The sequence below is a fragment of the Coregonus clupeaformis genome, chromosome 17 (genome assembly GCF_020615455.1).
Source record: "Coregonus clupeaformis isolate EN_2021a chromosome 17, ASM2061545v1, whole genome shotgun sequence".
Taxonomy (NCBI): domain Eukaryota; kingdom Metazoa; phylum Chordata; class Actinopteri; order Salmoniformes; family Salmonidae; genus Coregonus; species Coregonus clupeaformis.
Genome location: NC_059208.1, coordinates 68,885,723 through 68,910,301, shown reverse-complemented (window position 1 = coordinate 68,910,301; position 24,579 = coordinate 68,885,723). Strand labels below are relative to the sequence as shown.

Sequence of the window (24,579 nt, the reverse complement as noted above, 5' to 3'; positions counted from 1 at the left end):
CTCTCTCTCTCTCTCTCTCTCTCTCTCTCTCTCTCTCTCTCTCTCTCTCTCTCTCTCTCTCTCTCTCTCTCTCTCTCTCTCTCTCTCTCTCTCTCTCTCTCTCTCTCTCTCTCTCTCTCTCTCTCTCTTTCTCTCTCTCAAGCCCTGAAATCGCCCTCCACTCACACTTTAACACTACTCACGTTCAGATCAACACAGAGGTCAACCTACTATTGCTGTAGGAGGAGGATGGAGCACAAAGTTACATAAACGGCCATCTCAGTATTATACAATAACTATTTAGCCTTTCCTTGAGATAAATTATTGAGAAGGGTTGTTTTTGTGATGCGGCCATACGACGTGATGTTGCACAAGGGAGACGAGAGGAGGGGGTACAGGACAGGGCCAGATGCTTCTATTTTGAGAGTCCTGTCAAATACAGCAGCACCAGCCCCTCTCTTTCCTCGTCCATTGACGGGGAAAGAGCGAGGGGTACTGAAAGAGAGCAAGAGAGGAAGAAAGGAAGAGAGAGAGATAGATGGAGGGAGAGAAAGAGAGCGGGAGATAGAGGGAGAGAGAGAGAGAGAGAGAGAGAGAGAGAGAGAGATAAAGGGAGAGAGAGAGAAAGAGACAGAGACAGAGACAGAGACAGAGACAGAGACAGAGACAGAGACAGAGACAGAGAGAGAGAGAGAGAGAGAGAGAGAGAGAGAGAGAGAGAGAGAGAGAGAGAGAGAGAGAGAGAGAGAGAGAGAGAGAGAGAGAGAGAGAGAGAGAGATAGATAGATAGATAGATAGATAGATAGATAGATAGATAGATAGATAGATAGATAGATAGAGAGGGAGAGAAAACGCTGCAGGGAGTCTTCATGAATCCGCTTCATGCCCCGCTGCCCTGATTGCTTTCTATTTTTACCACCGCTCCACTCGCTGCCACCAAGCACCAAGCGCCCGCATCCCAACCGCTCCGTCACCACGGGAACGCCAGACAGCGGCGCGGCGGGAGACGGACAGACTTTGTCACCGTGTTTGTGTCCCAAATGGTACCCTATTCCCTATATAGTGCACTACTTTTGACCAGGTCAAAATTTGTGCACTAGTGTATTTAAGGAAAAGGGTACCATTTAGGACGCATTCCATTTGTCTCTGTGGAAAACCAGTGCTAATGCTACCTGCCTACGACGCAACAGGAGCGGAAGCTGGCAGCAGCCATCTCTAACTAACAAAGCTCTCCCGTTGATACAAAGACCTGGGCCACTTCATTGGTTAACTGGCAAAGTGCCAACACATTACCCAACTAAAACAGGCAGCAACATGAATGAGCCATGATGTGTTTAACATGCCCATACATCAACCAGGTTAGGATCCGACGGCGAGCGAGTAAACTGCCACTCTCATCAAACCTATTAGCCAATCTTCAATCATTGGAAAATAAATTGGATGACCTAAGATTACGGTTATCCTACCAACGGGACATTAAAAACTGTAATATCTTATGTTTCACCGAGTCGTGGCTGAACGACGACATGGATAACATACAGCTAGCGGGCTATACGCTACATCGGCAGCATAGAACGGCTGACTCCGGTAAGACAAGGGGTGGCGGTCTGTGTGTATTTGTAAACAACAGCTGGTGCACAAAATCAAATGCTAAGGAAGTCTCTAGGTTTTGCTCGCCTGAGGTAGAGTATCTTATGATAAGCTGTAGACCACACTATTTACCAAGATAGTTTTCATCTATATTTTTCATAGCTGTCTATTTACCACCACAAACCAATGCTGGCATTAAGATTGCACTGAATGAGCTGTATAAGGCCATAAGTCAACAGGAAAACGCTCATTCAGAGGCAGCGCTCCTAGTGGCCGGGGACTTTAATGCAGGGAAACTAAAATCCGTTCTACCTAATTTCTACCAGCATGTTAAATGTGCAACCAGAGGGAAAAAAAACTCTAGACCACCTTTACTCCACACACAGAGACACATACAAAGCTCTCCCTCGCCCTCCATTTGGCAAATCTGACCATAACTCTATCCTCCTGATTCCTGCTTATAAGCAAAAACTAACGCAGGAAGCACCAGTGACTCGGTTAATAAAAAGTGGTCAGATGACGCAGATGCTAAGCTACAGGACTGTTTTGCTAGCACAGACTGGAACATGTTCCGGGATTCTTCAGATAGCATTGAGGAGTACACCACATCAGTCACTGGCTTCATCAATAAGTGCATCGATGATGTCGTCCCCACAGTGACCGTACGTACATTCCCCAACCAGAAGCCATGGATTACAGGAAACATCCGCACTGAGCTAAAGGGTAGAGCTGCCGCTTTCAAGGAGCGGGACTCTAACCCGGACGCTTATAAGAAATCCCGCTATGCCCTCCGACGAACCATCAAACAGGCAAAGAGTCAATACAGGACTAAGATTGAATCGTACTACACCAGCTCTGACGCTCGTCGGATGTGGCAGGGCTTGAAAACTATTACAGACTACAAAGGGAAGCACAGCCGCGAGCTTCCCAGTGACACAAGCCCACCAGACGAGCTAAACCCCTTCTATGCTCGCTTCGAGGCAAGCAACACTGGAGCATGCATGAGAGCACCAGCTGTTCCAGATGACTATGTGATCACGCTCTCCGTAGCCGATGTGAGTAAGACTTTTAAGCAGGTCAACATTCACAAGGCCGCAGGGCCAGACGGATTACCAGGACGTGTACTCCGAGCATGTGCTGACCAACTGGCAAGTGTCTTCACTGACATTTTCAACATGTCCCTGACTGAGTCTGTAAAACCAACATGTTTCAAGCAGACCACCATAGTCCCCGTGCCCAAGGACACTAAGATAACCTGCCTAAATGACTACCGACCCGTAGCACTGACATCTGTAGCCATGAAGTGCTTTGAAAGGCTGGTCATGGCTCACATCAACACCATTATCCCAGAAACCCTAGACCCACTCCAATTTGCATACAGCTCCAACAGATCCACATATGAAGCAATCTCTATTGCACTCCACACTGCCCTTTCCCACCTGGACAAGAGGAACACCTACGTGAGAATGCTATTCATTGACTACAGCTCAGCATTCAACACCATAGTGCCCTCAAAGCTCATCACTAAGCTAAGGATCCTGGGACTAAACACCTCCCTCTGCAACTGGATCCTGGACTTCCTGACGGGCCGCCCCCAGGTGGTAAGGGTAGGTAACAACACATCTGCCACACTGATCCTCAACACGGGGGCCCCTCAGGGGTGCGTGCTCAGTCCCCTCCTGTACTCCCTGTTCACCCATGAATGCATGGCCAGGCATGACTCCAACACCATCATTAAGTTTGCCGACGACACAACAGTGGTAGGCCTGATCACCGACAACGATGAGACAGCCTATAGGGATGAGGTCAGAGACCTGGCCGTGTGGTGCCAGGATAACAACCTCTCCCTCAACGTGACCAAGACAAAGGAGATGATTGTGGACTACAGGAATAAAAAAGAGGACTGAGCACGCCCCCATTCTCATCGACGGGGCTGTAGTGGAACAGGTTGAGAGCTTCAAGTTCCTTGGTGTCCACATCACCAATGAACTATCATGGTCCATACACACCAAGACAGTCGTGAAGAGGGCACGACAAAGCCTATTCCCCCTCAGGAGATTCGGCATGGGTCCTCAGATCCTAAAAAAATTCTACAGCTGCACCATCGAGAGCATCCTGACTGGTTGCATCACCGCCTGGTATGGCAACTGCTTGGCCTCCGACCACAAGGCACTACAGAGGGTAGTGCGTACGGCCCAGTACATCACTGGGGCCAAGCTTCCTGCCATCCAGGACCTCTATACCAGGCGGTGTCAGAGGAAGGCCCTCAAAATTGTCAAAGACTCCAGCCACCCTAGTCATAGACTGTTATCTCTGCTACCGCACGGCAAGCGGTACCGGAGTGCCAAGTCTAGGTCCAAAAGACTTCTCAACAGCTTCTACCCCCAAGCCATAAGACTCCTGAACAGCTAATCATGGCTACCCAGACTATTTGCACTGCCCCCCCACCCCATCTTTTTACGCTGCTGCTACTCTGTTAATTATTTATGCATAGTCACTTTAACTCTACCCACATGTACATATTACTTCAACTACCTCAACTAGCCGGTGCCCCCGCACATTGACTCTGCACCGTACCCCCCTGTATATATAGCCTCCCTACTGTTATTTTATTTTACTTCTGCTCTTTTTTTCTCAACACTTTTTTGTTGTTGTTTTATTTTACTTTTTTATTAAAAATAAATGCACTGTTGGTTAACGGCTGTAAGTAAGCATTTCACTGTAATGTCTGCACCTGTTGTATTCGGCGCATGTGGCCAATAAAATTTGATTTGATTTTGATTTGATTTGATACATTAGAAAGTCCTATCTGCAGGGTTGGAGGTTGGTGGAGGCTGAATGTGTTATGCTGTCTCCACTCCATCTCAATGTTAACCCTGCTGTCAGTGTGATGCCTGTCTCCACTCCATCTCAATGTTAACCCTGCTGTCAGTGTGATGCCTGTCTCCACTCCATCTCAATGTTAACCCTGCTGTCAGTGTGATACCTGTCTCCACTAGGCTGCCGGACCAAGACAAGGCCAGGTGGCTGCCTAGGGGGACTCTTAGACTGGCACTCTATTCTCAACATACTGCACTACTTTTGACCAGCCCCAGAGGGCCCGTAGTGCACTATGTAGGGAATAGGGTGCCATTTGGGACTGAGCCTTACAGAAAGACTATATGTTGGGGCACTGTGTGCTGTTGGCTAAAAGGCCTTACTTTTATACCCTTTTCATACTATCGTACAAACCTGAAGCGTTCTGTACTGGCTCAGCTGCGTCAGATATACAGCTCGGCTCAGCTTGGCTCAGATATACAGCTCGGCTCAGCTGCGTCAGATATACAGCTCGGCTCAGCTTGGCTCAGATATACAGCTCGGCTCAGCTGGCTCAGATATACAGCTCGGCTCAGCTGGCTCAGATATACAGCTCGGCTCAGCTTGGCTCAGATATACAGCTCGGCTCAGCTGGCTCAGATATACAGGTCGGCTCAGCTGGCTCAGATATACAGCTCGGCTCAGCTGGCTCAGATATACAGCTCGGCTCAGCTTGGGTCAGAAATAAAGCTCGGCTCAGCTGGCTCAGATATACAGCTCGGCTCAGCTTGGGTCAGATATACAGCTCGGCTCAGCTGGCTCAGATATACAGCTCAGCTCAGCTGCGTCAGATATACAGCTCAGCTCAGCTGGCTCAGATATACAGCTCAGCTCAGCTTGGGTCAGAAATACAGCTCGGCTCAGCTTGGGTCAGAAGTGTGAAAAGGGTATTACATCTACAAGTCCAGGATTGTCTCTACTCAAAGATATCTTGTAGTTTTCAGAGATATGGAGTTATGAAACCTTCTACATCTGTATTGATAAAGAACCAGATTCTTCCCCTGTTCATAAGACATTCTACGGTACTTATAGTCTAGACAAATCTAAATTTGTTCATCCGTTTTGATTCTATTACTATTGAAATTAGCGCGGATCATTTTCTCACCACTGGGAGGTACAAGGAGAGGATTACTTTTCCTCCAGGCATCCAGGGTTAAAATATCCCCCTGGTTTCAGAAAGCAATGTGAAATCCTCCTTCCACTGCACCTGCTGCACACATTTGGTAAGTGGGTCAAGACTGGAGACGAGGGTGTTGCACCTCTCTTTTCCACTAAGCCAGGCTGTTCTTACCATGGCCCGGGGCATCACGTGCCCTGAGCCCCGTCTATTCTGAGACATTGGACATGGCACAAAGAGGATATATGGTCAAGTAAACAAGTTTATCACGTGGAATTCTATTCCTCTGTGGAATAAAATGCTTTTTTGGGGGGGGAGTCAAGGACGTATTCAAGGGACGGTCTTGTGATCAAAGCATGATGAATCCGCTAGGCCTTTTGTGATTAGAGAAGCCTAACATGGACTGATTCCAGAGGAGAGGAAACATTTGTAATGCTTATTGGTTTAGTGCTTAAATAGCCTTGACCTTAATAAGTATGTTGGTGGAACGCCATGAAGAAGAGATAAGGACTGGGCACACACCGGCTGAACCAACGTGGAATAAACGTTGAACTGACGTCTATAGACTGAAACAACCACCATGTCTAGTAGTCAGTCCACTTCTTCTGTCGAAAAATAACATCTATTTTCTGCACGCTAGTAAAGTGACCAAACAGTTTCTGAAAGTTCAGGATCAAAGTAGTACCGGTACAGTAGATGGAATAACACAAGAGCACCTGGGCTCCCTATCTCCCAGTGCAATATAAATGCATCAACAACAACAACAATTCATATTTCATAGCCTGTCAAATGAAGTGTGTTTGATCCTTTTCAAATAGGCTTCCGAACGGCATCGTCCAAACCGAGACAAAGGTTCTGTGACTTTCAAGGGCATGCATAAGGCATGTGGCTGTTGAAGCAAAAAACATCGGAAAGAAAAAAGCAACTATTATTTATTTAATCTTTGTTGTGAACAGTAGCTCTTGACTTATCCAACAGAGAAGCAGGGCAGGTGTGGCATAGGAGCATTGGCTAAGTGGCTAGTTTCAAAGAAAATCATAAAAGTGCACAAAGTTTCCAGTTTCACCACAACTGCCATTCCACCCCAAAAAGAAGGTGTTAGACCCTACGGCCAGCCAAGCTAAAAAACAGGTAGTCAAACCCCCAGACTGCGTCTCAAATGGCACCCTATTTCCTATATGGTCAAATGTAGTACACTATATAGGGAATAGGGTGCCATTTGGGACGTAACCCAGACCTGTAAAGTGTTCTCCACTTTGTTTTCAGAAGGCTATCTTTGCTTAAACAAACAGTGGTGTCTTAGTTCCTTCTGCCCGGCTACAGTCCTCTTAACTCAGTGACACCTGCCTGTCACACTGTCAGCTGTCCATGACGGACAACGTGTCCAGCAACAACACAACCCTTGTGTCCCCCCCTTGCGTGCCAACCTCTCAGAGGACTTTAATGAAGACGGACAGAAAATGGGGGGGGGGGGCTGGAAGGGGCCTCACACAGGAAATGACCACATATAGATTCTAGAATCCAAAGGGCAGGATATGTTTTTGTAAGGGGCTTTTATCAATGCATAAGAATTACTCAGAGAGACAGAGATGATTGATAATCCAAAAGGAAGATCATAAGGATTTTTATAATTTAGTGCTGCAAAAATGTAGGGCAGGGAGAGTTTTTTTTGTGTTCATAAATGTGCTGTTTCTTTGCAGCTTGTGTCAAAGGTAAACCTAGGCTAAAGCATTGATGGTAATACACCATACTCCAAATTCAAGATAATTTCTGGGAACCCTCTTATTTGGACGAGGCACATTATTATACTTTGGCAACTGGTTATGTGGACTTGCAAGCCACCCCTAACCTCCTAGGTTTACAGGTATGTTACCAGAGAGAAACAGAGACAGAGGAGGTATTTCCTTCTTATTTTAACCAGTCTCCACAATGACTACAAATTAGCTTAAATGTATATTACAAAGTACCAAAAAACAGACAATATAATTATCCTAGCCTGATCTCTAAATTGTGTTTATACACAACATGCCAGCTCAGGCGGTAAAGTCATTAAACAGGTATAATTGTTTACCGTCGTAATTCGACGAGACACAAAAGGGAAAGAATGTAATGTCATTTCCGTGACCTCACGGCAAAATTATGAACAGTTTTAGGTTTGGCAAGCACTTGTGGTGCAGCGAAACGAAGAGGGAGGTATAATTCTTATTTATACAGAGCTCCCTAGAGAGATCCTCAGCTTTAAACCAACAAACCTGAGCTGCCTTTTGCTGACAAGTTGTGTGTTTTCAAAAGAGTTAGTGGAGCTCATAACTCTAGAGAAATTAAAGGTGTTTTAAGTCTTCCATTAACTGTTCAACTGAGAAGCCCTAACAGTGAGGCCTAGGCCTTTGTCTGTGTATTACCGTTAATAACACAATAAATAAAGATTGGAGTTAGTTCTCAGGGAACAGTATTGTAGCATATGTCTTTGTGAGGAAAGGAACACACAATTTATAACATCATCAACAATATTTTGTATTATCATTCCAACAGTGTGTGTTAGTGCTCTGTTGGTGATGCATACGTTTTGCTCTGTGTTAGGAGAGGTCAAATGGGAGGTAAGGATTCTGATAGCTATTACTGCTCTGGCTTACCTCGTAACCTCTCCCCATTATTTGAGTAAGGGGTCCCCTGAAGGGGTACGAGGGGTGAGAGGGGCCTTGGGGGCGGGGTGGGGGTTCAAAGGTCATAATAGGCCTAACTGATGTCATTAGCAGGTCATCAGTATGGTCAGGAAATGCTGTGTGGATACACAGAGGTAACCCTGGGATGACAGAGGTCACAGCACATTCATTGTATTAATAACCCATTCATGGAAGGTAATTGTAACAGCCTGCAGACAGACACATACTGGTTGAGGACAAGATGTCTGTTAAAGGATTTATCCACATATATGTTAACGTAGACACTTAGGACAATAGAAGGATATAACCGACTTCGGAATGTCCTGCAGTACATTTGGAGCTAAGTGTTAGAAATAGTTTGATTGTGGTTGAGCGTGGTACATTTATGCTGGTGTGTGTGGTTGAGTGTGTGTGTTTGTACACGACATGGTCGCCGTCTTACGAGTTCCGTCCAGACCTTTTTTGTGTTTATCTTTCCTTTGTTTTGGTACAGAAAGTTCGTACTATTATCACCTATTACCGCCAAGCACTTTTGGACATCAGATCGTCGGTTACTAACCTCGATTTCAACCTGATGCCTAGTGACTTTACCCCCGCCTATGTACCTTCCTCAACTACTTCGTACCCCAGCACATTGCTATGGTGCTGCTACTCCCTGTATATAGTTTAATTCTGGTGTGTTTTATTGCTGTTGTGTTTTTATTTTCTTATTTTAACTTGGCATCGTTGGGAAGGGCTTGTAAGTAAGCATTTCACTGTAAGATCTACACTTGTTGTATTCCGCGCCTGTGACAAGTAACATTTTATCTGTGTGTGTGTGTGTGTGTGTGTGTGTGTGTGTGGCCGTACCAGTTTTCCTCAGGGGGAAGTCATCCTTGCCGTCCTGAGGGGAGGGGTGTGTGTAGTGGCAGACAGGAGACATGCCTCCCAGGGGAGAAGAACTCTGGTCCAGAGATGTGTGGTGGGAGGACCTGGACACAGAGCACACAGCGCCACAACATGTCACATCCAGCACGACCAGGAAGTATCTACTCAATTATTTGAGAGGGAAAAAATATTATTTTTATCGAAAATCTTGGTTTGTGTGCGAACAGTGACATACAGTGGGGAAAAAAAGTATTTAGTCAGCCACCAATTGTGCAAGTTCTCCCACTTAAAAAGATGAGAGACGCCTGTAATTTTCATCATAGGTACACGTCAACTATGACAGACAAAATGAGATTTTTTTTCTCCAGAAAATCACATTGTAGGATTTCTAATGAATTTATTTGCAAATTATGGTGGAAAATAAGTATTTGGTCAATAACAAAAGTTTCTCAATACTTTGTTATATATCCTTTGTTGGCAATGACACAGGTCAAACGTTTTCTGTAAGTCTTCACAAGGTTTTCACACACTGTTGCTGGTATTTTGGCCCATTCCTCCATGCAGATCTCCTCTAGAGCAGTGATGTTTTGGGGCTGTCGCTGGGCAACACGGACTTTCAACTCCCTCCAAAGATTTTCTATGGGGTTGAGATCTGGAGACTGGCTAGGCCACTCCAGGACCTTTGAAATGCTTCTTACGAAGCCACTCCTTCATTGCCCGGGCGGTGTGTTTGGGATCATTGTCATGCTGAAAGACCCAGCCACGTTTCATCTTCAATGCCCTTGCTGATGGAAGGAGGTTTTCACTCAAAATCTCACGATACATGGCCCCATTCATTCTTTCCTTTACACGGATCAGTCGTCCTGGTCCCTTTGCAGAAAAACAGCCCCAAAGCATGATGTTTCCACCCCCATGCTTCACAGTAGGTATGGTGTTCTTTGGATGCAACTCAGCATTCTTTGTCCTCCAAACACGACGAGTTGAGTTTTTACCAAAAAAGTTCTATTTTGGTTTCATCTGACCATATGACATTCTCCCAATTCTCTTCTGGATCATCCAAATGCACTCTAGCAAACTTCAGACGGGCCTGGACATGTACTGGCTTAAGCAGGGGGACACGTCTGGCACTGCAGGATTTGAGTCCCTGGTGGCGTAGTGTGTTACTGATGGTAGGCTTTGTTACTTTGGTCCCAGCTCTCTGCAGGTCATTCACTAGGTCCCCCCGTGTGGTTCTGGGATTTTTGCTCACCGTTCTTGTGATCATTTTGACCCCACGGGGTGAGATCTTGCGTGGAGCCCCAGCCTGGTGCAGGTCTACAATTTTGTTTCTGGTGTCCTTTGACAGCTCTTTGGTCTTGGCCATAGTGGAGTTTGGAGTGTGACTGTTTGAGGTTGTGGACAGGTGTCTTTTATACTGATAACAAGTTCAAACAGGTGCCATTAATACAGGTAACGAGTGGAGGACAGAGGAGCCTCTTAAAGAAGAAGTTACAGGTCTGTGAGAGCCAGAAATCTTGCTTGTTTGTAGGTGACCAAATACTTATTTTCCACCATAATTTGCAAATAAATTCATTAAAAATCCTACAATGTGATTTTCTGGAGAAAAAAAATCTCAATTTGTCTGTCATAGTTGATGTGTACCTATGATGACAATTACAGGCCTCTCTCATCTTTTTAAGTGGGAGAACTTGCACAATTGGTGGCTGACTAAATACTTTTTTTCCCCACTGTACGCTTGAATATAAATATATAAACATTGTTTTGAATTACAAAAGTACATTTTCCTGAAGAAAAATGGTGTGCTTGCTTCAGAAACCCAAAAGTATTTTTATGGTAGTGGAAGAAGTTACTAGACAGAATCACAACAGTGAGTACTTACGTGTACCAGAGCTTGGGGTGGTGGATGAGAGCGTGTGTGGCTCCGGCAGTGGACAGGTCCTTGTTTGATTTACTCAACAGAAACTCTTGGAGTTTCTGCTTCACCTCATTACTGGCCACAGCACCTGTGAGACCAGCAGTCAGAGAGAGACAGGGATTGGGGTCACCCTGGGGCTCAGGGGGTACAGACTCAGAGCCACTGTGTCCCAAATGGCACCCTATTCCCTTCCTAGTGCACTACCTCTGTCAAAACATTAATATAATAGGGTGCCATTGGGGATGCAGTGACTGTCTACCAAATGTATATCTATACAGCACTGTATTACAATAGTGTTTTCATCAAATCCACACATATTGTTCCATTGAAATGTTTGACACTGAGTTTAGTATTTCTATAGTATGTTTTCATCACATACACACATTGTATTGCTTTGAAATATGAGTCTCACATTGTCTGGTTTAACACTATCCATAAACCTAGCACACCAACTATCAGGTATTTTATTTCTCTTAGAATTAATCTTTCTGAGTAGATCCACATCTAATGTAGGAACATCTCCCTCTAGTGGGGGAAGAACATGCAACAATAAAGTCCAAGCTACAGCCTTGGCTAGGGTTTCATTAGTCATCACTATTCACTACAGCTGTGGCTAGTGTTTCAGTAGTCACCACTATTCACTACAGCCTTGGCTAGTGTTTCAGTAGTCACCACTATTCACTACAGCCTTGGCTAGTGTTTCATTAGTCACCACTATTCACTACAGCCTTGGCTAGTGTTTCATTAGTCACCACTATTCACTACAGCCTTGGCTAGTGTTTCATTAGTCACCACTATTCACTACAGCCTTGGCTAGTGTTTCATTAGTCACCACTATTCACTACAGCCTTGGCTAGTGTTTCAGTAGTCATCACTAGTCACTACATAAATTAGAATGCTTGTTTCCCCATTGGTTGTTCATCTCAGTGTACATACTTGCACTGTTACAATCATTACCATTATGATAAAAGAGCCACAATGACACTAGGTGAGTTAGCTGCCTCCACGGTTGTGGTTGGTAAACTAGCAGTTAGTTATCGGTTAATCTCTTTCACGAGCCGTCTATCTACCTATATATGCAGTATCAATTGAGTTGGGGAGGAGGTTAGTTATCGGCGATTGGGCAGAGAGTTAGCGGTGGTGAGTGGACTCGGTGGTGAGCTCTTACTCTCTCTGGTGCGCTCCTTGCCCCTGAGGCTGAGACAGAGGACATGCTGCTCCCTCCGATGTCTCTCCTGCTCCTTCTCCTGCTGACTCTGCTGCTGCTGCCTCCTCTCCTTCTCCACCAGCTCCTGTTGCTGCTTCATGGCCTGCAGCTCCTGTTGCAGCTAACACACACAGAGAGAGAGAGAGAGAGAGAGAGAGAGAGAGAGAGACCGAGAGAGACAGAGAGACAGAGAGAGACAGAGAGAGAGAGAGAGAGAGAGAGAGAGAGAGAGAGAGCAGAGAGAGAGAGAGAGACAGAGAAAGAGAGAGAGACAGAGAGAGAGAGAGAGAGAGAGAGACAGAGAGAGAGAGAGTGAGACTATACTATTATTATACTATACTACCGTTACTATACTATTACTATACCATACTATTACTATACTAATGTTACTATACTATTACTATACCATACTATTACTATGCTATACTATTACTATACTACTGTTACTATACTATTACTATACTATAATATTACTATTACTATACTACTGTTACTATACTATTACTATACTATTGTTCTGTTTAACTGTGAGGGATCCTGACCTTGAGGTGCTCCTGGAGCTGGGCCTGGTGCCATACTATATTATTACTATAGTACACTACTGTTGATATATTATTACTATACTATACTATGCTATTACTATACTATACTATTACTATTACTATTACTATTACTATTACTATTACTATTACTATACTATACTATGACTATACTATACTAATGTTACTATACTATTACCATTACTGTACTATACTACTGTTACTATACTATTACTGTACTATACTAATGTTACCATACTATTAATATTACTATACTATACTACTAATACTATACTACTGTTACTATACTATAGTTAATGTTGTAGTCCTGACCTTGAGGTGCTCCTGGAGCTGGGCCTGGTGCTGGCGGGTCAGGTTCTCATGCTGCTTCTGGAACTCGCTGATCAGAAGCTGCTTCTGGACATGCTGCTGTTTCTGGATGAGGAGCAGCTCCTGCTGAAGCTGACGCTCCCACACGCCCGGGTCCGAGCCAGACCCCAGCATCCTCAGGTCTGTACGCAGGTCCAACGGAGACACAGGGTCTAAAGGTACCTCTGGCTTAATGTCCACTGGGAGAGGGAGAGGGATGGAGGGAGAATATGAACTATGAGGACACTTTTTTCCTATATTATATTCATAGTTGTCATATTCATAAACATGCCTACATTAGTCTTAGTGAGTTACCACTCTGCGTTACTTAACAGTCCCATTGCAGAGAACAAACTGTACTATGCATTACAAGAGTGCTTATGCAAAGTGCATGGTGTCAGCAGAGGAAAGAGGAGAAGCTTTCGAAAGGGAAAGACAGCTTTTGGGCACAGCGCCAAAAGAAGAAAGAGAGAGAGACAGGAACCAAAGAAGAACACCACCTCCTGTCTGTCTCTCCTCCTCCCTGCCTCTGTCTCTCCTCCTCCCTGCCTCTCTGTCTCTCCTCCTCCCTGCCTCTCTGTCTCTCCTCCTCCCTGTCTCTCTCTCTCCTCCTCCCTGCCTCTGTCTCTCCTCCTCCCTGCCTCTCTGTCTCTCTCTCTCCTCCTCCCTGTCTCTCTCTCTCTCCTGCTCCCTGTCTCTCTGTCTCTCCTCCTCCCTGCCTCTGTCTCTCTTCCTCCCTGTATCTCTCTCTCCTCCTCCCTGCCTCTCTGTCTCTCCTCCTCCCTGTCTCTCTCTCTCCTCCTCCCTGCCTCTGTCTCTCCTCCTCCCTGCCTCTCTGTCTCTCTCTCTCCTCCTCCCTGTCTCTCTCTCTCTCCTCCTCCCTGTCTCTCTGTCTCTCCTCCTCCCTGCCTCTCTGTCTCTCCTCCTCCCTGTCTCTCTGTCTCTCCTTCTCCTTGTCTCTGTCTCTCCTCCTCCCTGTATCTCTCTCTCCTCCTCCCTGCCTCTCTGTCTCTCTTCCTCCCTGTCTCTCTGTCTCTCATCCTCCCTGCCTCTCCTCCTCTCCTCTCCTCCTCCCTGCCTCTCCTCCTCTCCTCTCCTCCTCCATGCCTCTCCTCTTCTCGTGTGATCCTCGGAAAGCCACAATTATATTACAGTTTCTATAAACAATCAGCAGATCACATCCTGACCCAAAGCTTTCAAGTCTTCAGGGAACCCACTTGGGGCAGCAGCACTGAGACTCAATGGACCCTTGGCACGACATGTTCCAATAGTTATTTAAAGTATTTACATACAAATCCTGTCTGTTCACGGCTCCATAAATAAATAAACCATCCGTTTAGGGGATGTGCTCCCTCTTGACTCCCTCCACTCTGCATCATAACCCAGAACACATCTCTGGTCCCCCCCCCCAAAAAAGAGGAAGGTTTGTGAGTTTGGACTCTCTGTGTTTGTTTGTGTGTTCTTGTTCTGTATGTCTCTCTCTCTCTCTCTCTCTCTCTCTCTCTCTCTCGTGCTCTCTCTCTCGTGCTCTCTCTCCTTCAGGCTCTTTCTCTCTCTGCCTCTCGCTCTCGCTCTCTCTCTCTCATTTTACATTTTAGTCATTTAGCAGACGCTCTTTTCCAGAGCGACTTACAGTTAGTGAGTGCATACATTTTTTTTTCTCATACTGGCCCCCCGTGGGAATCGAACCCACAACCCTGGCGTTGCAAGCGCCATGCTCTACCTTTCCTCCTCAAGGAAACCAATGTAGTGTCTAACACTTCAGTGCAGATTATCTTTGTCTCTGTCAACCTGCTCTCATTAAAGGTAATAGTTAGGCAGAGAGAGAGAGAACTGTGACTGACCCAGACTCAGTGAGCATAGCCTTGCTATTGAGAAAGGCCGCCGTAGGCAGACCTGGCTCTCAAGAGAAGACAGGCTATGTGCACACTGCCCACAAAATGAGGTGGAAACTGAGCTCCACTTCCTAATCTCCTGCCAAATGTATGACCATATTAGAGACACATATTTCCCTCAGATTACCCAGACCCACAAAGAATTAGAAAACAAACCCAATTTTGGGTGAAATACCACAGTGTGCCATCACAGCAGCAAGATTTGTGACCTGTTGCCACAAGAAAAGGGCAACCAGTGAAGAACAAACACCATTGTAAATACAACCCATATTTATGTTTATTTTCCCTTTTGTACTTTAATTTCCCCATAATAGGACATTTGATTATTGTTTATTTCACTTTTGTTTGTTATCTAGTTCACTTGCTCTGGCAATGTTAACATATGTTTAACATGCCAATAAAGCCCCTTAAATTGAAATTGAAATTACATTGAGAGAGAGGGGGGTGAGAGAGAGAGAGAGTGAGAGCGAGAGGCAGAGAGAGAGAGAGAGAGAGAGAGAGAGAGAGAGAGAGAGAGAGAGAGAGAGAGAGAGAGAGAGAGAGAGAGGGCATCCCCCTCTGTGTTGAAGCTCTACATTTAGCCTGGTCCACAGAGGAAATCAATAGCCACTTCACACCATAGAGGAAAGGCTAGTCCATCTCTCTGCCCCAGAGGAGAGGTTGGTTAAACCCAGGTTACTGTTTCACTGTATCTCTCTCCTCCTCTCATATGAGGTTATGGATAACAGCAAGCCTTTTCTTTTAAAACAACCCATCTCTCATAATACCACAGATAGTAACTACTGTTCTCTGGTCACATGACATTTTGTTCACTGCTATTTTTTTTTAGAATATTCTAGTTCTATTCTTGTCATGGCATCACTCACATTGTGAGAAGAGTACAGACTGTACAGGCCTTATACATGTCTCTTCCATTTTTAGCCTGAAAGAAAATATTCAAACCTACTTAAAATGCCAAAGGCTGAGGAGAGATTTATCAGGTGCATTCACTGCCTTAATCTTCTCAAGGGTCACATTTAGGAGAACAAATACAAGCAGTGTTTCAGGCAGCACCTGTTGTGAGAATCCTGACAGCGTTCACTGTACCTGTTCACACTATGGGAACCGGTGGCCACTAGAAGTGTGCGTCCCAAATGGCACCCTATTCCCAATATAGTGCTCTGGTCAAAAGTAGTGCACTCTACATAGAATAGGGTGCCATTTGGGACGCATCCTAAGCTTTCCTCACTCGTGCGGCACATGTAAAACCCATAAAATGTCAAACCCAAGTCCCTTAAAATGCCTGGTCAGAGTTGAGCCCTACCAGAACAAGTCTCCATTAGCCCATTTCTCCATTAACAACATGCCTTCCCTGTTATAGTGTTCACTGATAATGTGAAACATATTGCCTTCCCTCCACTTGGTGGTGGCGGTGCAGCCAGTTTTTCATTGCCACCGTATATACACCATCCAACCAACCCCTCTGTGGTGCGGAGGGCGGGCGGGCAGTGTCGTTCATGATTATAAATAGAAACATAAAAGCAAGTGCCGCAATCCTGGGCTCTGACAACCCCACACCCTCTCCACCACCACTACCACCCTCACTGGCTGCCATGGTAACGTTGGCAGGCGGCGGCAGACGGCATCCTTCCTGCAGAACAGATATCCTCTTGTTGCATGTTGTCTCCTTGTCTCATCCTTCCTATCCTAGCTACAGTTGCTATGTGACACTGCAGCTGGGGTAGGCTACCATCATCCTATTTAGACTGTTACCGGTATGTAAGCCTAGAGTTGATACAAGGGGAGAAAAAAAACCTTCAACACGTTCACACATCATGCCACAAACACCTATCTGGGGGAAAAAAATAGAATTTCTTGTATTGTAACTTATATTTTGTCTTGAGAAAGGCTACATGGATGGAATCAAAGATACATTCACCATATTTCTTTACCCTGCCAGTTTCTGTTTTGATACTAGAGGTTTTCTCATTTCTTTGTCACATTCAGAGAGAAGAGAGCAAAGGGGACTCCCCCAAGGCTGTACTTCATCTCTCTCCCTCCCCCTCCCCCCTTTCTCTCTCTCTCTCTCTCTCTCTCTCTCTCTCTCTCTCTCTCTCTCTCTCTCTCTCTCTCTCTCTCTCTCTCTCTCTCTCTCTCTCTCTCTCTCTCTCTCTCTCTCTCTCTCTCTCTCTCTCTCTCTCTCTCTCTCTCTCTCTCTCTCTCTCTCTCTCTCTCTCTCTCTCTCTCTCTCTCACTCTCTCTCTCTCTCTCTCTCTCTCTCTCTCTCACTCTCACTCTCTCCCACTCTCTCCCACTCTCTCCCTCTCTCCCCTCCCCCCTCTCTCTTGTCTCTGTGTTCTAAAAACAGCTCATTTTAAATAACAGAGGAGCTCCTGTCGGAGACACAGCCTTCCTCTAGTGACAAGAAATATTCATCTTAGTTTGTAAGTACTTGACAAAAGTCTATTTTGTAGCTGCACCAGGGGTGCAGCGGTGAACCTGTGAACCAATGAAAGGGCTGCGTATGGCAGAGAGTAAGTCAGACAGACAGAGATGGCCCTGGCGGTACGGCGCTGCTACTTCTCTAATGGTATTAAATATAGCCTGAAAAACACCTGCTGGCTGGCTGAGGGAGAACCCAGCACTGTGATGTCTAATTCATTTAATATTTAATTATCTACCTTCACTGTGACGGGCATTAAGACGCTCCACTTTGATCTGGAGGATCTAGCTGAGGCTCCATCAGAATCATACAGCACAGCTCTGTGACTCCATCAGAATCATACAACACAGCGCTGTGACTCCATCAGAATCATACAGCACAGCTCTGTGACTCCATCAGAATCATAAAGCACAGCTCTGTGACTCCATCAGAATCATATAGCACAGCTCTGTGACTCCTCCAGAATCATACAGCACAGCTCTGTGACTCCACCAGATTCATATAATACAGCGCTGTGACTCCATCAGAATCATACAGCACAGCTCTGTGACTCCATCAGAATCATACAGCACAGCTCTGTGACTCCATCAGAATCATACAGCACAGCTCTGTGACTCCACCAGAATCATACAGCACAGCTCTGTGACTCCACCAGATTAATACAGCACAGCTCTGTGACTCCACCAGAATCATACAGCACATCTCTGTGACTCCATCAAAATCATACAGCACAGCTCTGTGACTCCACCAGACTCATACAGCACAGCTCTGTGACTCCATCAGAATTATACAGCACAGCTCTGTGACTCCATCAGAATCATACACCACAGCTCTGTGACTCCATCAGAATCATACAGCACAGCTCTGTGACTCCACCAGAATCATACAGCACAGCGCTGTGACTCCCAACCTAACGAGGCTCCATCAGAATAATAGAGCACAGCACAGCGATGTGACTCCCCCCCCTTACAGAAAAAAACATATGTTTTCACATGTTATCTGTCATGATCGTTGTGTGATGAAGCGGACCAAGGCGCAGCGTGATAAGCGTACATTCTTTATTCAGTAGTACACACACGAACCAAAACAATAAACCAAACGATACGTGAAGTCCTAGGTTATACACAAAACCCTACGGAACAAGATCCCACAAATAAACTGGTGCCAACAGGCTGCCTAAGTATGGTCCCCAATCAGAGACAACGAGCTACAGCTGTCTCTGATTGGGAACCACCCTGGCCAACATAGATCAACACGATCTAGAAACAAAAACATAGAAAACAAAACATAGAAAATCCACACCCTGGCTCAACATATAAGAGTCCCCAGAGCCAGGGCGTGACATTATCACATTAACTTCACATAAGATCACATGTGATCACATGAAAACGTGTTTTTGGAACACTTCACATGTGAAATTCATGTTGTTGTTTTTCTCAGAAGGGTCCGAGCTCTAAGAGGTGAGGAATAAGGACACCTTTGACAGCACCAGAGGAGTTGAAATGACCCTGGAGTCATTGCTTGCATCCCAAATGCCCCCATTATTCCCTATGTAGTGCACTACTTTTGACCAGAGCCATATGGACCCTGTTCAAAAGTAGTGCACTATATTCTGTATATAGGTAATATGGTACCGTTTGGGACGGAGACACTCAGAAGAGCCACCTGTTGGGCCTGTTTGTCTGTTCTCCATTTGGGACGGAGACACTCAGAAGAGCCTCCTGTTGGGCCTGTTTGTCTGTTCTCCATTTGGCTACGGTCTTATGACTCTGCGTGACAGAGAGCGCATGTATGGTTATGAAAGATAATGTCACATCGCTCTGTCTGAAGGATGAGGTTACAAGGTTTACTCTCCACTGCAGATTCTTCACTGTAAAAATGTTTAGTTGTTTCAAATTGAAAAGGTAAGTAACCCCAGCCACCTTCAAAATGTAAGTAACGACCATTTAGAAAGTTAACATGACCAAAGTTACAGTTATAGTTACATTATAAGACGTAACTTAACATTTTAAGTCAGCGGGATAACTCTTTTATAAGTTGAAACACTCAAGGTTTTTTCGAACTAGACCTTCAAACGTGGAAGTATGATTTATACTTCTTATCAACATAAAGCCGTCTGTTGTTTAGGTCAAGTGCAGACACTGTACAGAGACACAGCACCCTGATAAACAGAACAGATAGCAAAGACGGCAGATCTTATCACCATGTCTGGTTTTAATTAACCAGCATCATACACCCACATTAAAATAGACCAATGTCTATCTGATTATATATGTGGCTACCCTTCTTATATCTGTGGCTACCTACGGCTAAGTTTAGGATCCAAAAATGACTATGTCAAATGTTATACGTGCAACTGAAACTGAAATCTGCTGTTATTGCACTGCAAATACCAGTCAAGGCAAAGGAGGAGAACACGGAAGCAGCAGTAACTATGGCTAAATATAACATATTTTCTGAGCTGCCTGGGTCTTAATATAGACAATGTGTGAAAGACTGTCACGCATGTCAGGCTGTCTGCTTAATTTAACACAGAGTTGTTTTTTTAAGCTAATCGCCCTGAAAGGAGCACAGAATCAACCTCTTTGGCTTTTTGAAGAAGATAAAATAAGCTGTTGCTGCTAGACATTCATTCACCTGCAGCTTTCCTTGAGCGAAAGAAGCGATGGGGCCCTCCTCATTGGTGGAGAGGTGTCACTAGGCGCCGACGGCAGGGCGGGCGGGTAAACAAGAGATTTATGAATGACAGGACCCATTTGTTTTTAGCACCAGGGAGAGACAAGCAGCACCCTGCCTCATGCCCAAATTCTTCCCCTCTGAGGGCCCTGCCAATGGGGGATAGGGTGACTCATAACCAGTGGCTGCACTCCCACTGCACTGGCCTCCTCTCTGACACCACAGGCCAACACCACCACCACACAGCTCTGTGACCGACTGTCCCCAACGTGTTTATTTCTATAACAGATCTGTCTCTCATTAGCCCCCATGGTGGTTAGAGTGACGATCACAGTCTTAATTTGAGACGTTGGGATGGCGATGGCAGGTGGCTGCTTCCCAAATGGCACCCCATTTCCTATATAGTGCACTACTTTTGACCAGAGCCCATAGGGAATAGAGTGCCATGTGGGACGCAGCCATGTGTCTGTTTTTATTAGCAGGCTTCACCCACCACACAGCAGAGAGACTGGTGGAAGTGTTACATGTTGTGACGGGCGGCAGGTAGCTTAGTGGGTAAGAGCGTTGTGCCAGTAACCGAAAGGTCGCTGGTTCTAATCCCCGAGCCGACTAGGTGAAAAATCTGTCGATGTGCCCCTGAGCAAGGCACTTAACCCTAATTGCTCCTGTAAGTCGCTCTGGATAAGAGCGTCTGCTAAATGACTTAAATGTAAATGTGACGTCTGTGATGTGAGATATGTTTTCTTGGATCTCTTCCCATCATCTATCTGTCTAATAATAATAACAATAGTCTGGAAGATGGTGCCCATGTTAGATCCTACAGCTACATACCATAGGAGGTGTCTTGCATAATTTGCAGTCAATGGATAGGCTATAAGGCCAGTTTCCCAGACACAGATGAAGCCTAGTCCTGGACTAAAAAGCATTCTCAATGGAGACTCTTCATTGACATACACTACATGACCAAAAGTATGTGGACACGTGCTCCTCGAACATCTCATTCCAAAATCATGGGCATTAATATGGAGTTGGTCCCCCCTTTGCTGCTAAAACAGCCTCCACTCTTCTGGGACGTCTTTCCACTAGATGTTGGAACATTGCTGCGGGGACTCGCTTCCATTCAGCCACAAGAGTATTAGTGAAGTCGGGCACTGATGTTGGGCGATTAGGCCTGGCTCGCAGTCGGCCTTCCAATTCATCCCAAAGGCGTTAGATGGGGTTGAAGTCAGAGCTCTGTGCAGGCCAGTCAAGTTCTTCCACACCGATCTTGACAAACCATTTCTGTATGGACCTCACTTTGTGCACAGGGGCTGGTAGCGTTCTCCTGGCATCCGCCAAACCCAGATTCGTCCATTGGACTGCCAGATGGTGAAGCGTGATTCATCACACCAGAGAACGCGTTTCCACTGCTCCAGATGCGAGCTTTACACCACTCCAGCCGATGATTGGCATTGCGCATGTTGATTTTAGGCTTGTATGCCGCTGCTCGGCCATGAAAACCCATTTCATGAAGCTCCCGACGAACAGTTATTGTGCTGACGTTGCTTCCAGAGGCAGTTTGGAACTCGGTAGTGAGTGTTGCAACCGGGGACAGACGATTTTTACGCGCTGCGTGCTTCAGCACTCTGCGGTCCCGTTCTGTGAGATTGTGTGGCCTACCACTTCGCGGCTGAGCCGTTGTTGCTCCTAGATGTTTCCACTTCACAATAACAGCACTTACAGTTGACCAGGGCAGCTCTAGCAGGGCAGAAATTTGACGAACTGACTTGTTGGAAAGGTAGCATCCTATGACGGTGCCACGTTGAAAGTCACTGAGCTCTTTAGTAAGTCCATTCTACTGCCAATGTTTGTCTATGGAGATTGTATGGCTGTGTGCTCGATTTTATACACCTGTCAGCAACGGGTGTGGCTGAAATAGCCGAATCCACTAATTTGAAGGGGTATCCACATACTTTTGTGTATATAGTGTAGTCTTAATTAATCAGTGTCCGAGAAACTGGCCCATACTGTTTAATGTATCATTTTGAATGGAGATGAGACTGTGGCCAACACTATGACACTAGCCCCACTAGGTTAATTAACAAGTATTGGGTTATTCATCTCTCTGATGGCACTTTGCTTGACTGCTTAGCAGCCCTTTGTGAAGACCATAATAACATTATAGAGCTCTGTGAAAACCATAATAATATTATAGAGCTCTGTGAAGACCATAATAATATTATAGAGCTCTGTGAAGACCATAATAATATTATAGAGCTCTGTGAAGACCATAATAATATAATTGAGCTCTGTATAGACCATAATAATATTATAGAGCTCTGTGAAGATCATAATAATATTATAGAGCTCTGTGAAGACCATAATAATATTATAGAGCTCTGTGAAGACCATAATAATATTATAGAGCTCTGTGAAGACCATTATAATATTATAGAGCTCCTGTCCAAATAAATCCATGCCAGGAAAGGGTTAGTAAGTACTAAACTCTGTTCTGAGTCTAAATGATAATAAGCCAATGATTGCTTTTACAGCATTTTCCATTATCCTGTTGCCAGTCAAGGGAAACATATAAACTATGATATCACTTAAAATGATTAACTACAGATGTAGGATCTTAATTTGACCAGTATTGTCATAGTAAAATAATCCTGCAGCAACAGGATTTTAATGTTTAGTCCATAATGTTGCTTGATCGGTGGTTAGGCTGTTAGCTGGACAAAAGTAGGCTACATACAAAGTGCAATACTGTTAATATAACAGTGTGTTAGTGAGGGTTTTCAGTGAAATTATCTAAATCAGGAAGCTCATCTGCATTTCCTGCGGCGCAGAAAAATTCTCAGCAACAAAAGAGTGATCAAATTAAGATTCTACATCTGCTCTGACAGACACAATCGTTAAAAGACAGCGACAAACAACAGGCCAATAATAATAATAATAATAATATAACACTTACAGTCAGTCAATCCAACAATCCAAAATTATCTGAATATAAGTGAAAAGACAGCAACAAACTAGAAATTAGATCACGACAACTGACACTTAACCATAAATACAGTGCAATATAGTCAATCCATCAATCCTAAATTATTTCAACAATACTTTTGCCTGCTTTCCAAAAACACTCTGACATTCAACCAAGCTTTTAGAGCCCTTTCTAGCTGCATTTTGGCCTTGTATTATTAGAAACTGGGAGATGCAGAAGATGTTTCAGGGCAGAAATAGCCTGATGCTTGGGTCTGCTATGTGGTGCTGGATCTCTCATTAAGTGCCTTGTTATTTTGAGCAGCTGGCATGTCTAAAGCAAGAAACAGACCTTTATTTTTAAGTCTCAGGCAGTCAGGCTCGTCCTTGCAGCTCAACCAGAGCTGTGGCTTGCAGGCTATCTTTTATAGCTAACAAAGAGAGCCGAGCCGCTGCCATGCAGTGCCACAATCTGCACCACTCAAACCCCCGGCCATTCACCATAGAGTTTAATGTGTCTATGTCCTTAAAGGGATACTTCGGGATTTTGGCAATGAGGCCCTTTATTTACTTCCCCAAAGTCATATGAACTCGGGATACCATTTTTATGTCTCTGTGTCCAGTAGTCAGTTACTTTGTGCACGACACAAGTAATTTTTCCAACATTTGTTTACAGACAGATTATTTCACTTATAATTCACTGTATCACAATTCCAGTGGGTCAGAAGTTTACATACACTAAGTTGACTGTGCCTTTAAACAGCTTGGAAAATTCCAGAAAATGATGTCATGGCTTTAGAAGCTTCTGATAGGCTAATTGACATCATTTGAGTCAATTGGAGGTGTACCTGTGGATGTATTTCAAGGCCTACCTTCAAACGCAGTGCCTCTTTGCTTGACATCATGGGAAAATCAAAATAAATCAGCCAAGACCTCAGAAGAAAAGATTGTAGACCTCCACAAGTCTGGTTCATCCTTGGGAGCAATTTCCAAATGCCTGAAGGTACCACGTTCATCTGTACAAAAAATAGTATGCAAGTATAAACACCATGGGACCACGCAGCCGTCATACCGCTCAGGAAGCAGACGCGTTCTGTCTCCTAGAGATGAACGTACTTTGGTGCGTATGAAAAATGTATGCACTCACTAACTGTAAGTCGCTCTGGATAAGAGAGTCTGCTAAATGACTAAAATGTAAATGTAAAAATGTGCTAAAAGTGCAAATCAATCCCAGAACAACAGCAAAGGACCTTGTGAAGATGCTGGAGGAAACAGGTACAAAAGTATCTATATCCACAGTAAAACGAGTCCTATATCGACATAACCTGAAAGGCCGCTCAGCAAGGAAGAAGCCACTGCTCCAAAACCGCCATAAAAAAGCCAGACTACGGTTTGCAACTGCACATGGGGACAAAGATCGTACTTTCCTCTGGTCTGATGAAACAAAAATAGAACTGTTTGGCCATAATGACCATCGTTATGTTTGGAGGAAAAAGGGGAATGCTTGCAAGCTGAAGAACACC

At 44.9% G+C, this 24,579-nt stretch overlaps 1 protein-coding gene across 8 annotated transcripts in view; it reads right to left on the bottom strand.

Annotated features, from left to right (window-relative positions):
• Window positions 1-24,579, bottom strand: part of LOC121586940 (histone deacetylase 9-B) — a 154,972-nt gene that overhangs the window by 12,912 nt on the left and 117,481 nt on the right. For 4 of the 8 annotated variants that reach the window (XM_045226472.1, XM_045226476.1, XM_045226478.1 and 1 more), the window contains 4 exons: window positions 13,067-13,302; window positions 12,156-12,315; window positions 10,952-11,084; window positions 9,055-9,176 (listed from right to left, as the gene is read on the bottom strand). In XM_045226472.1, the coding sequence (XP_045082407.1) occupies window positions 9,055-9,176; window positions 10,952-11,084; window positions 12,156-12,315; window positions 13,067-13,302 (651 nt within the window). Of the gene's footprint in view, window positions 1-9,054; window positions 9,177-10,951; window positions 11,085-12,155; window positions 12,316-13,066; window positions 13,303-24,579 lie in introns of those variants that run through there. The other 4 variants (XM_045226473.1, XM_045226474.1, XM_045226475.1 and 1 more) reach the window with 4 other exon arrangements.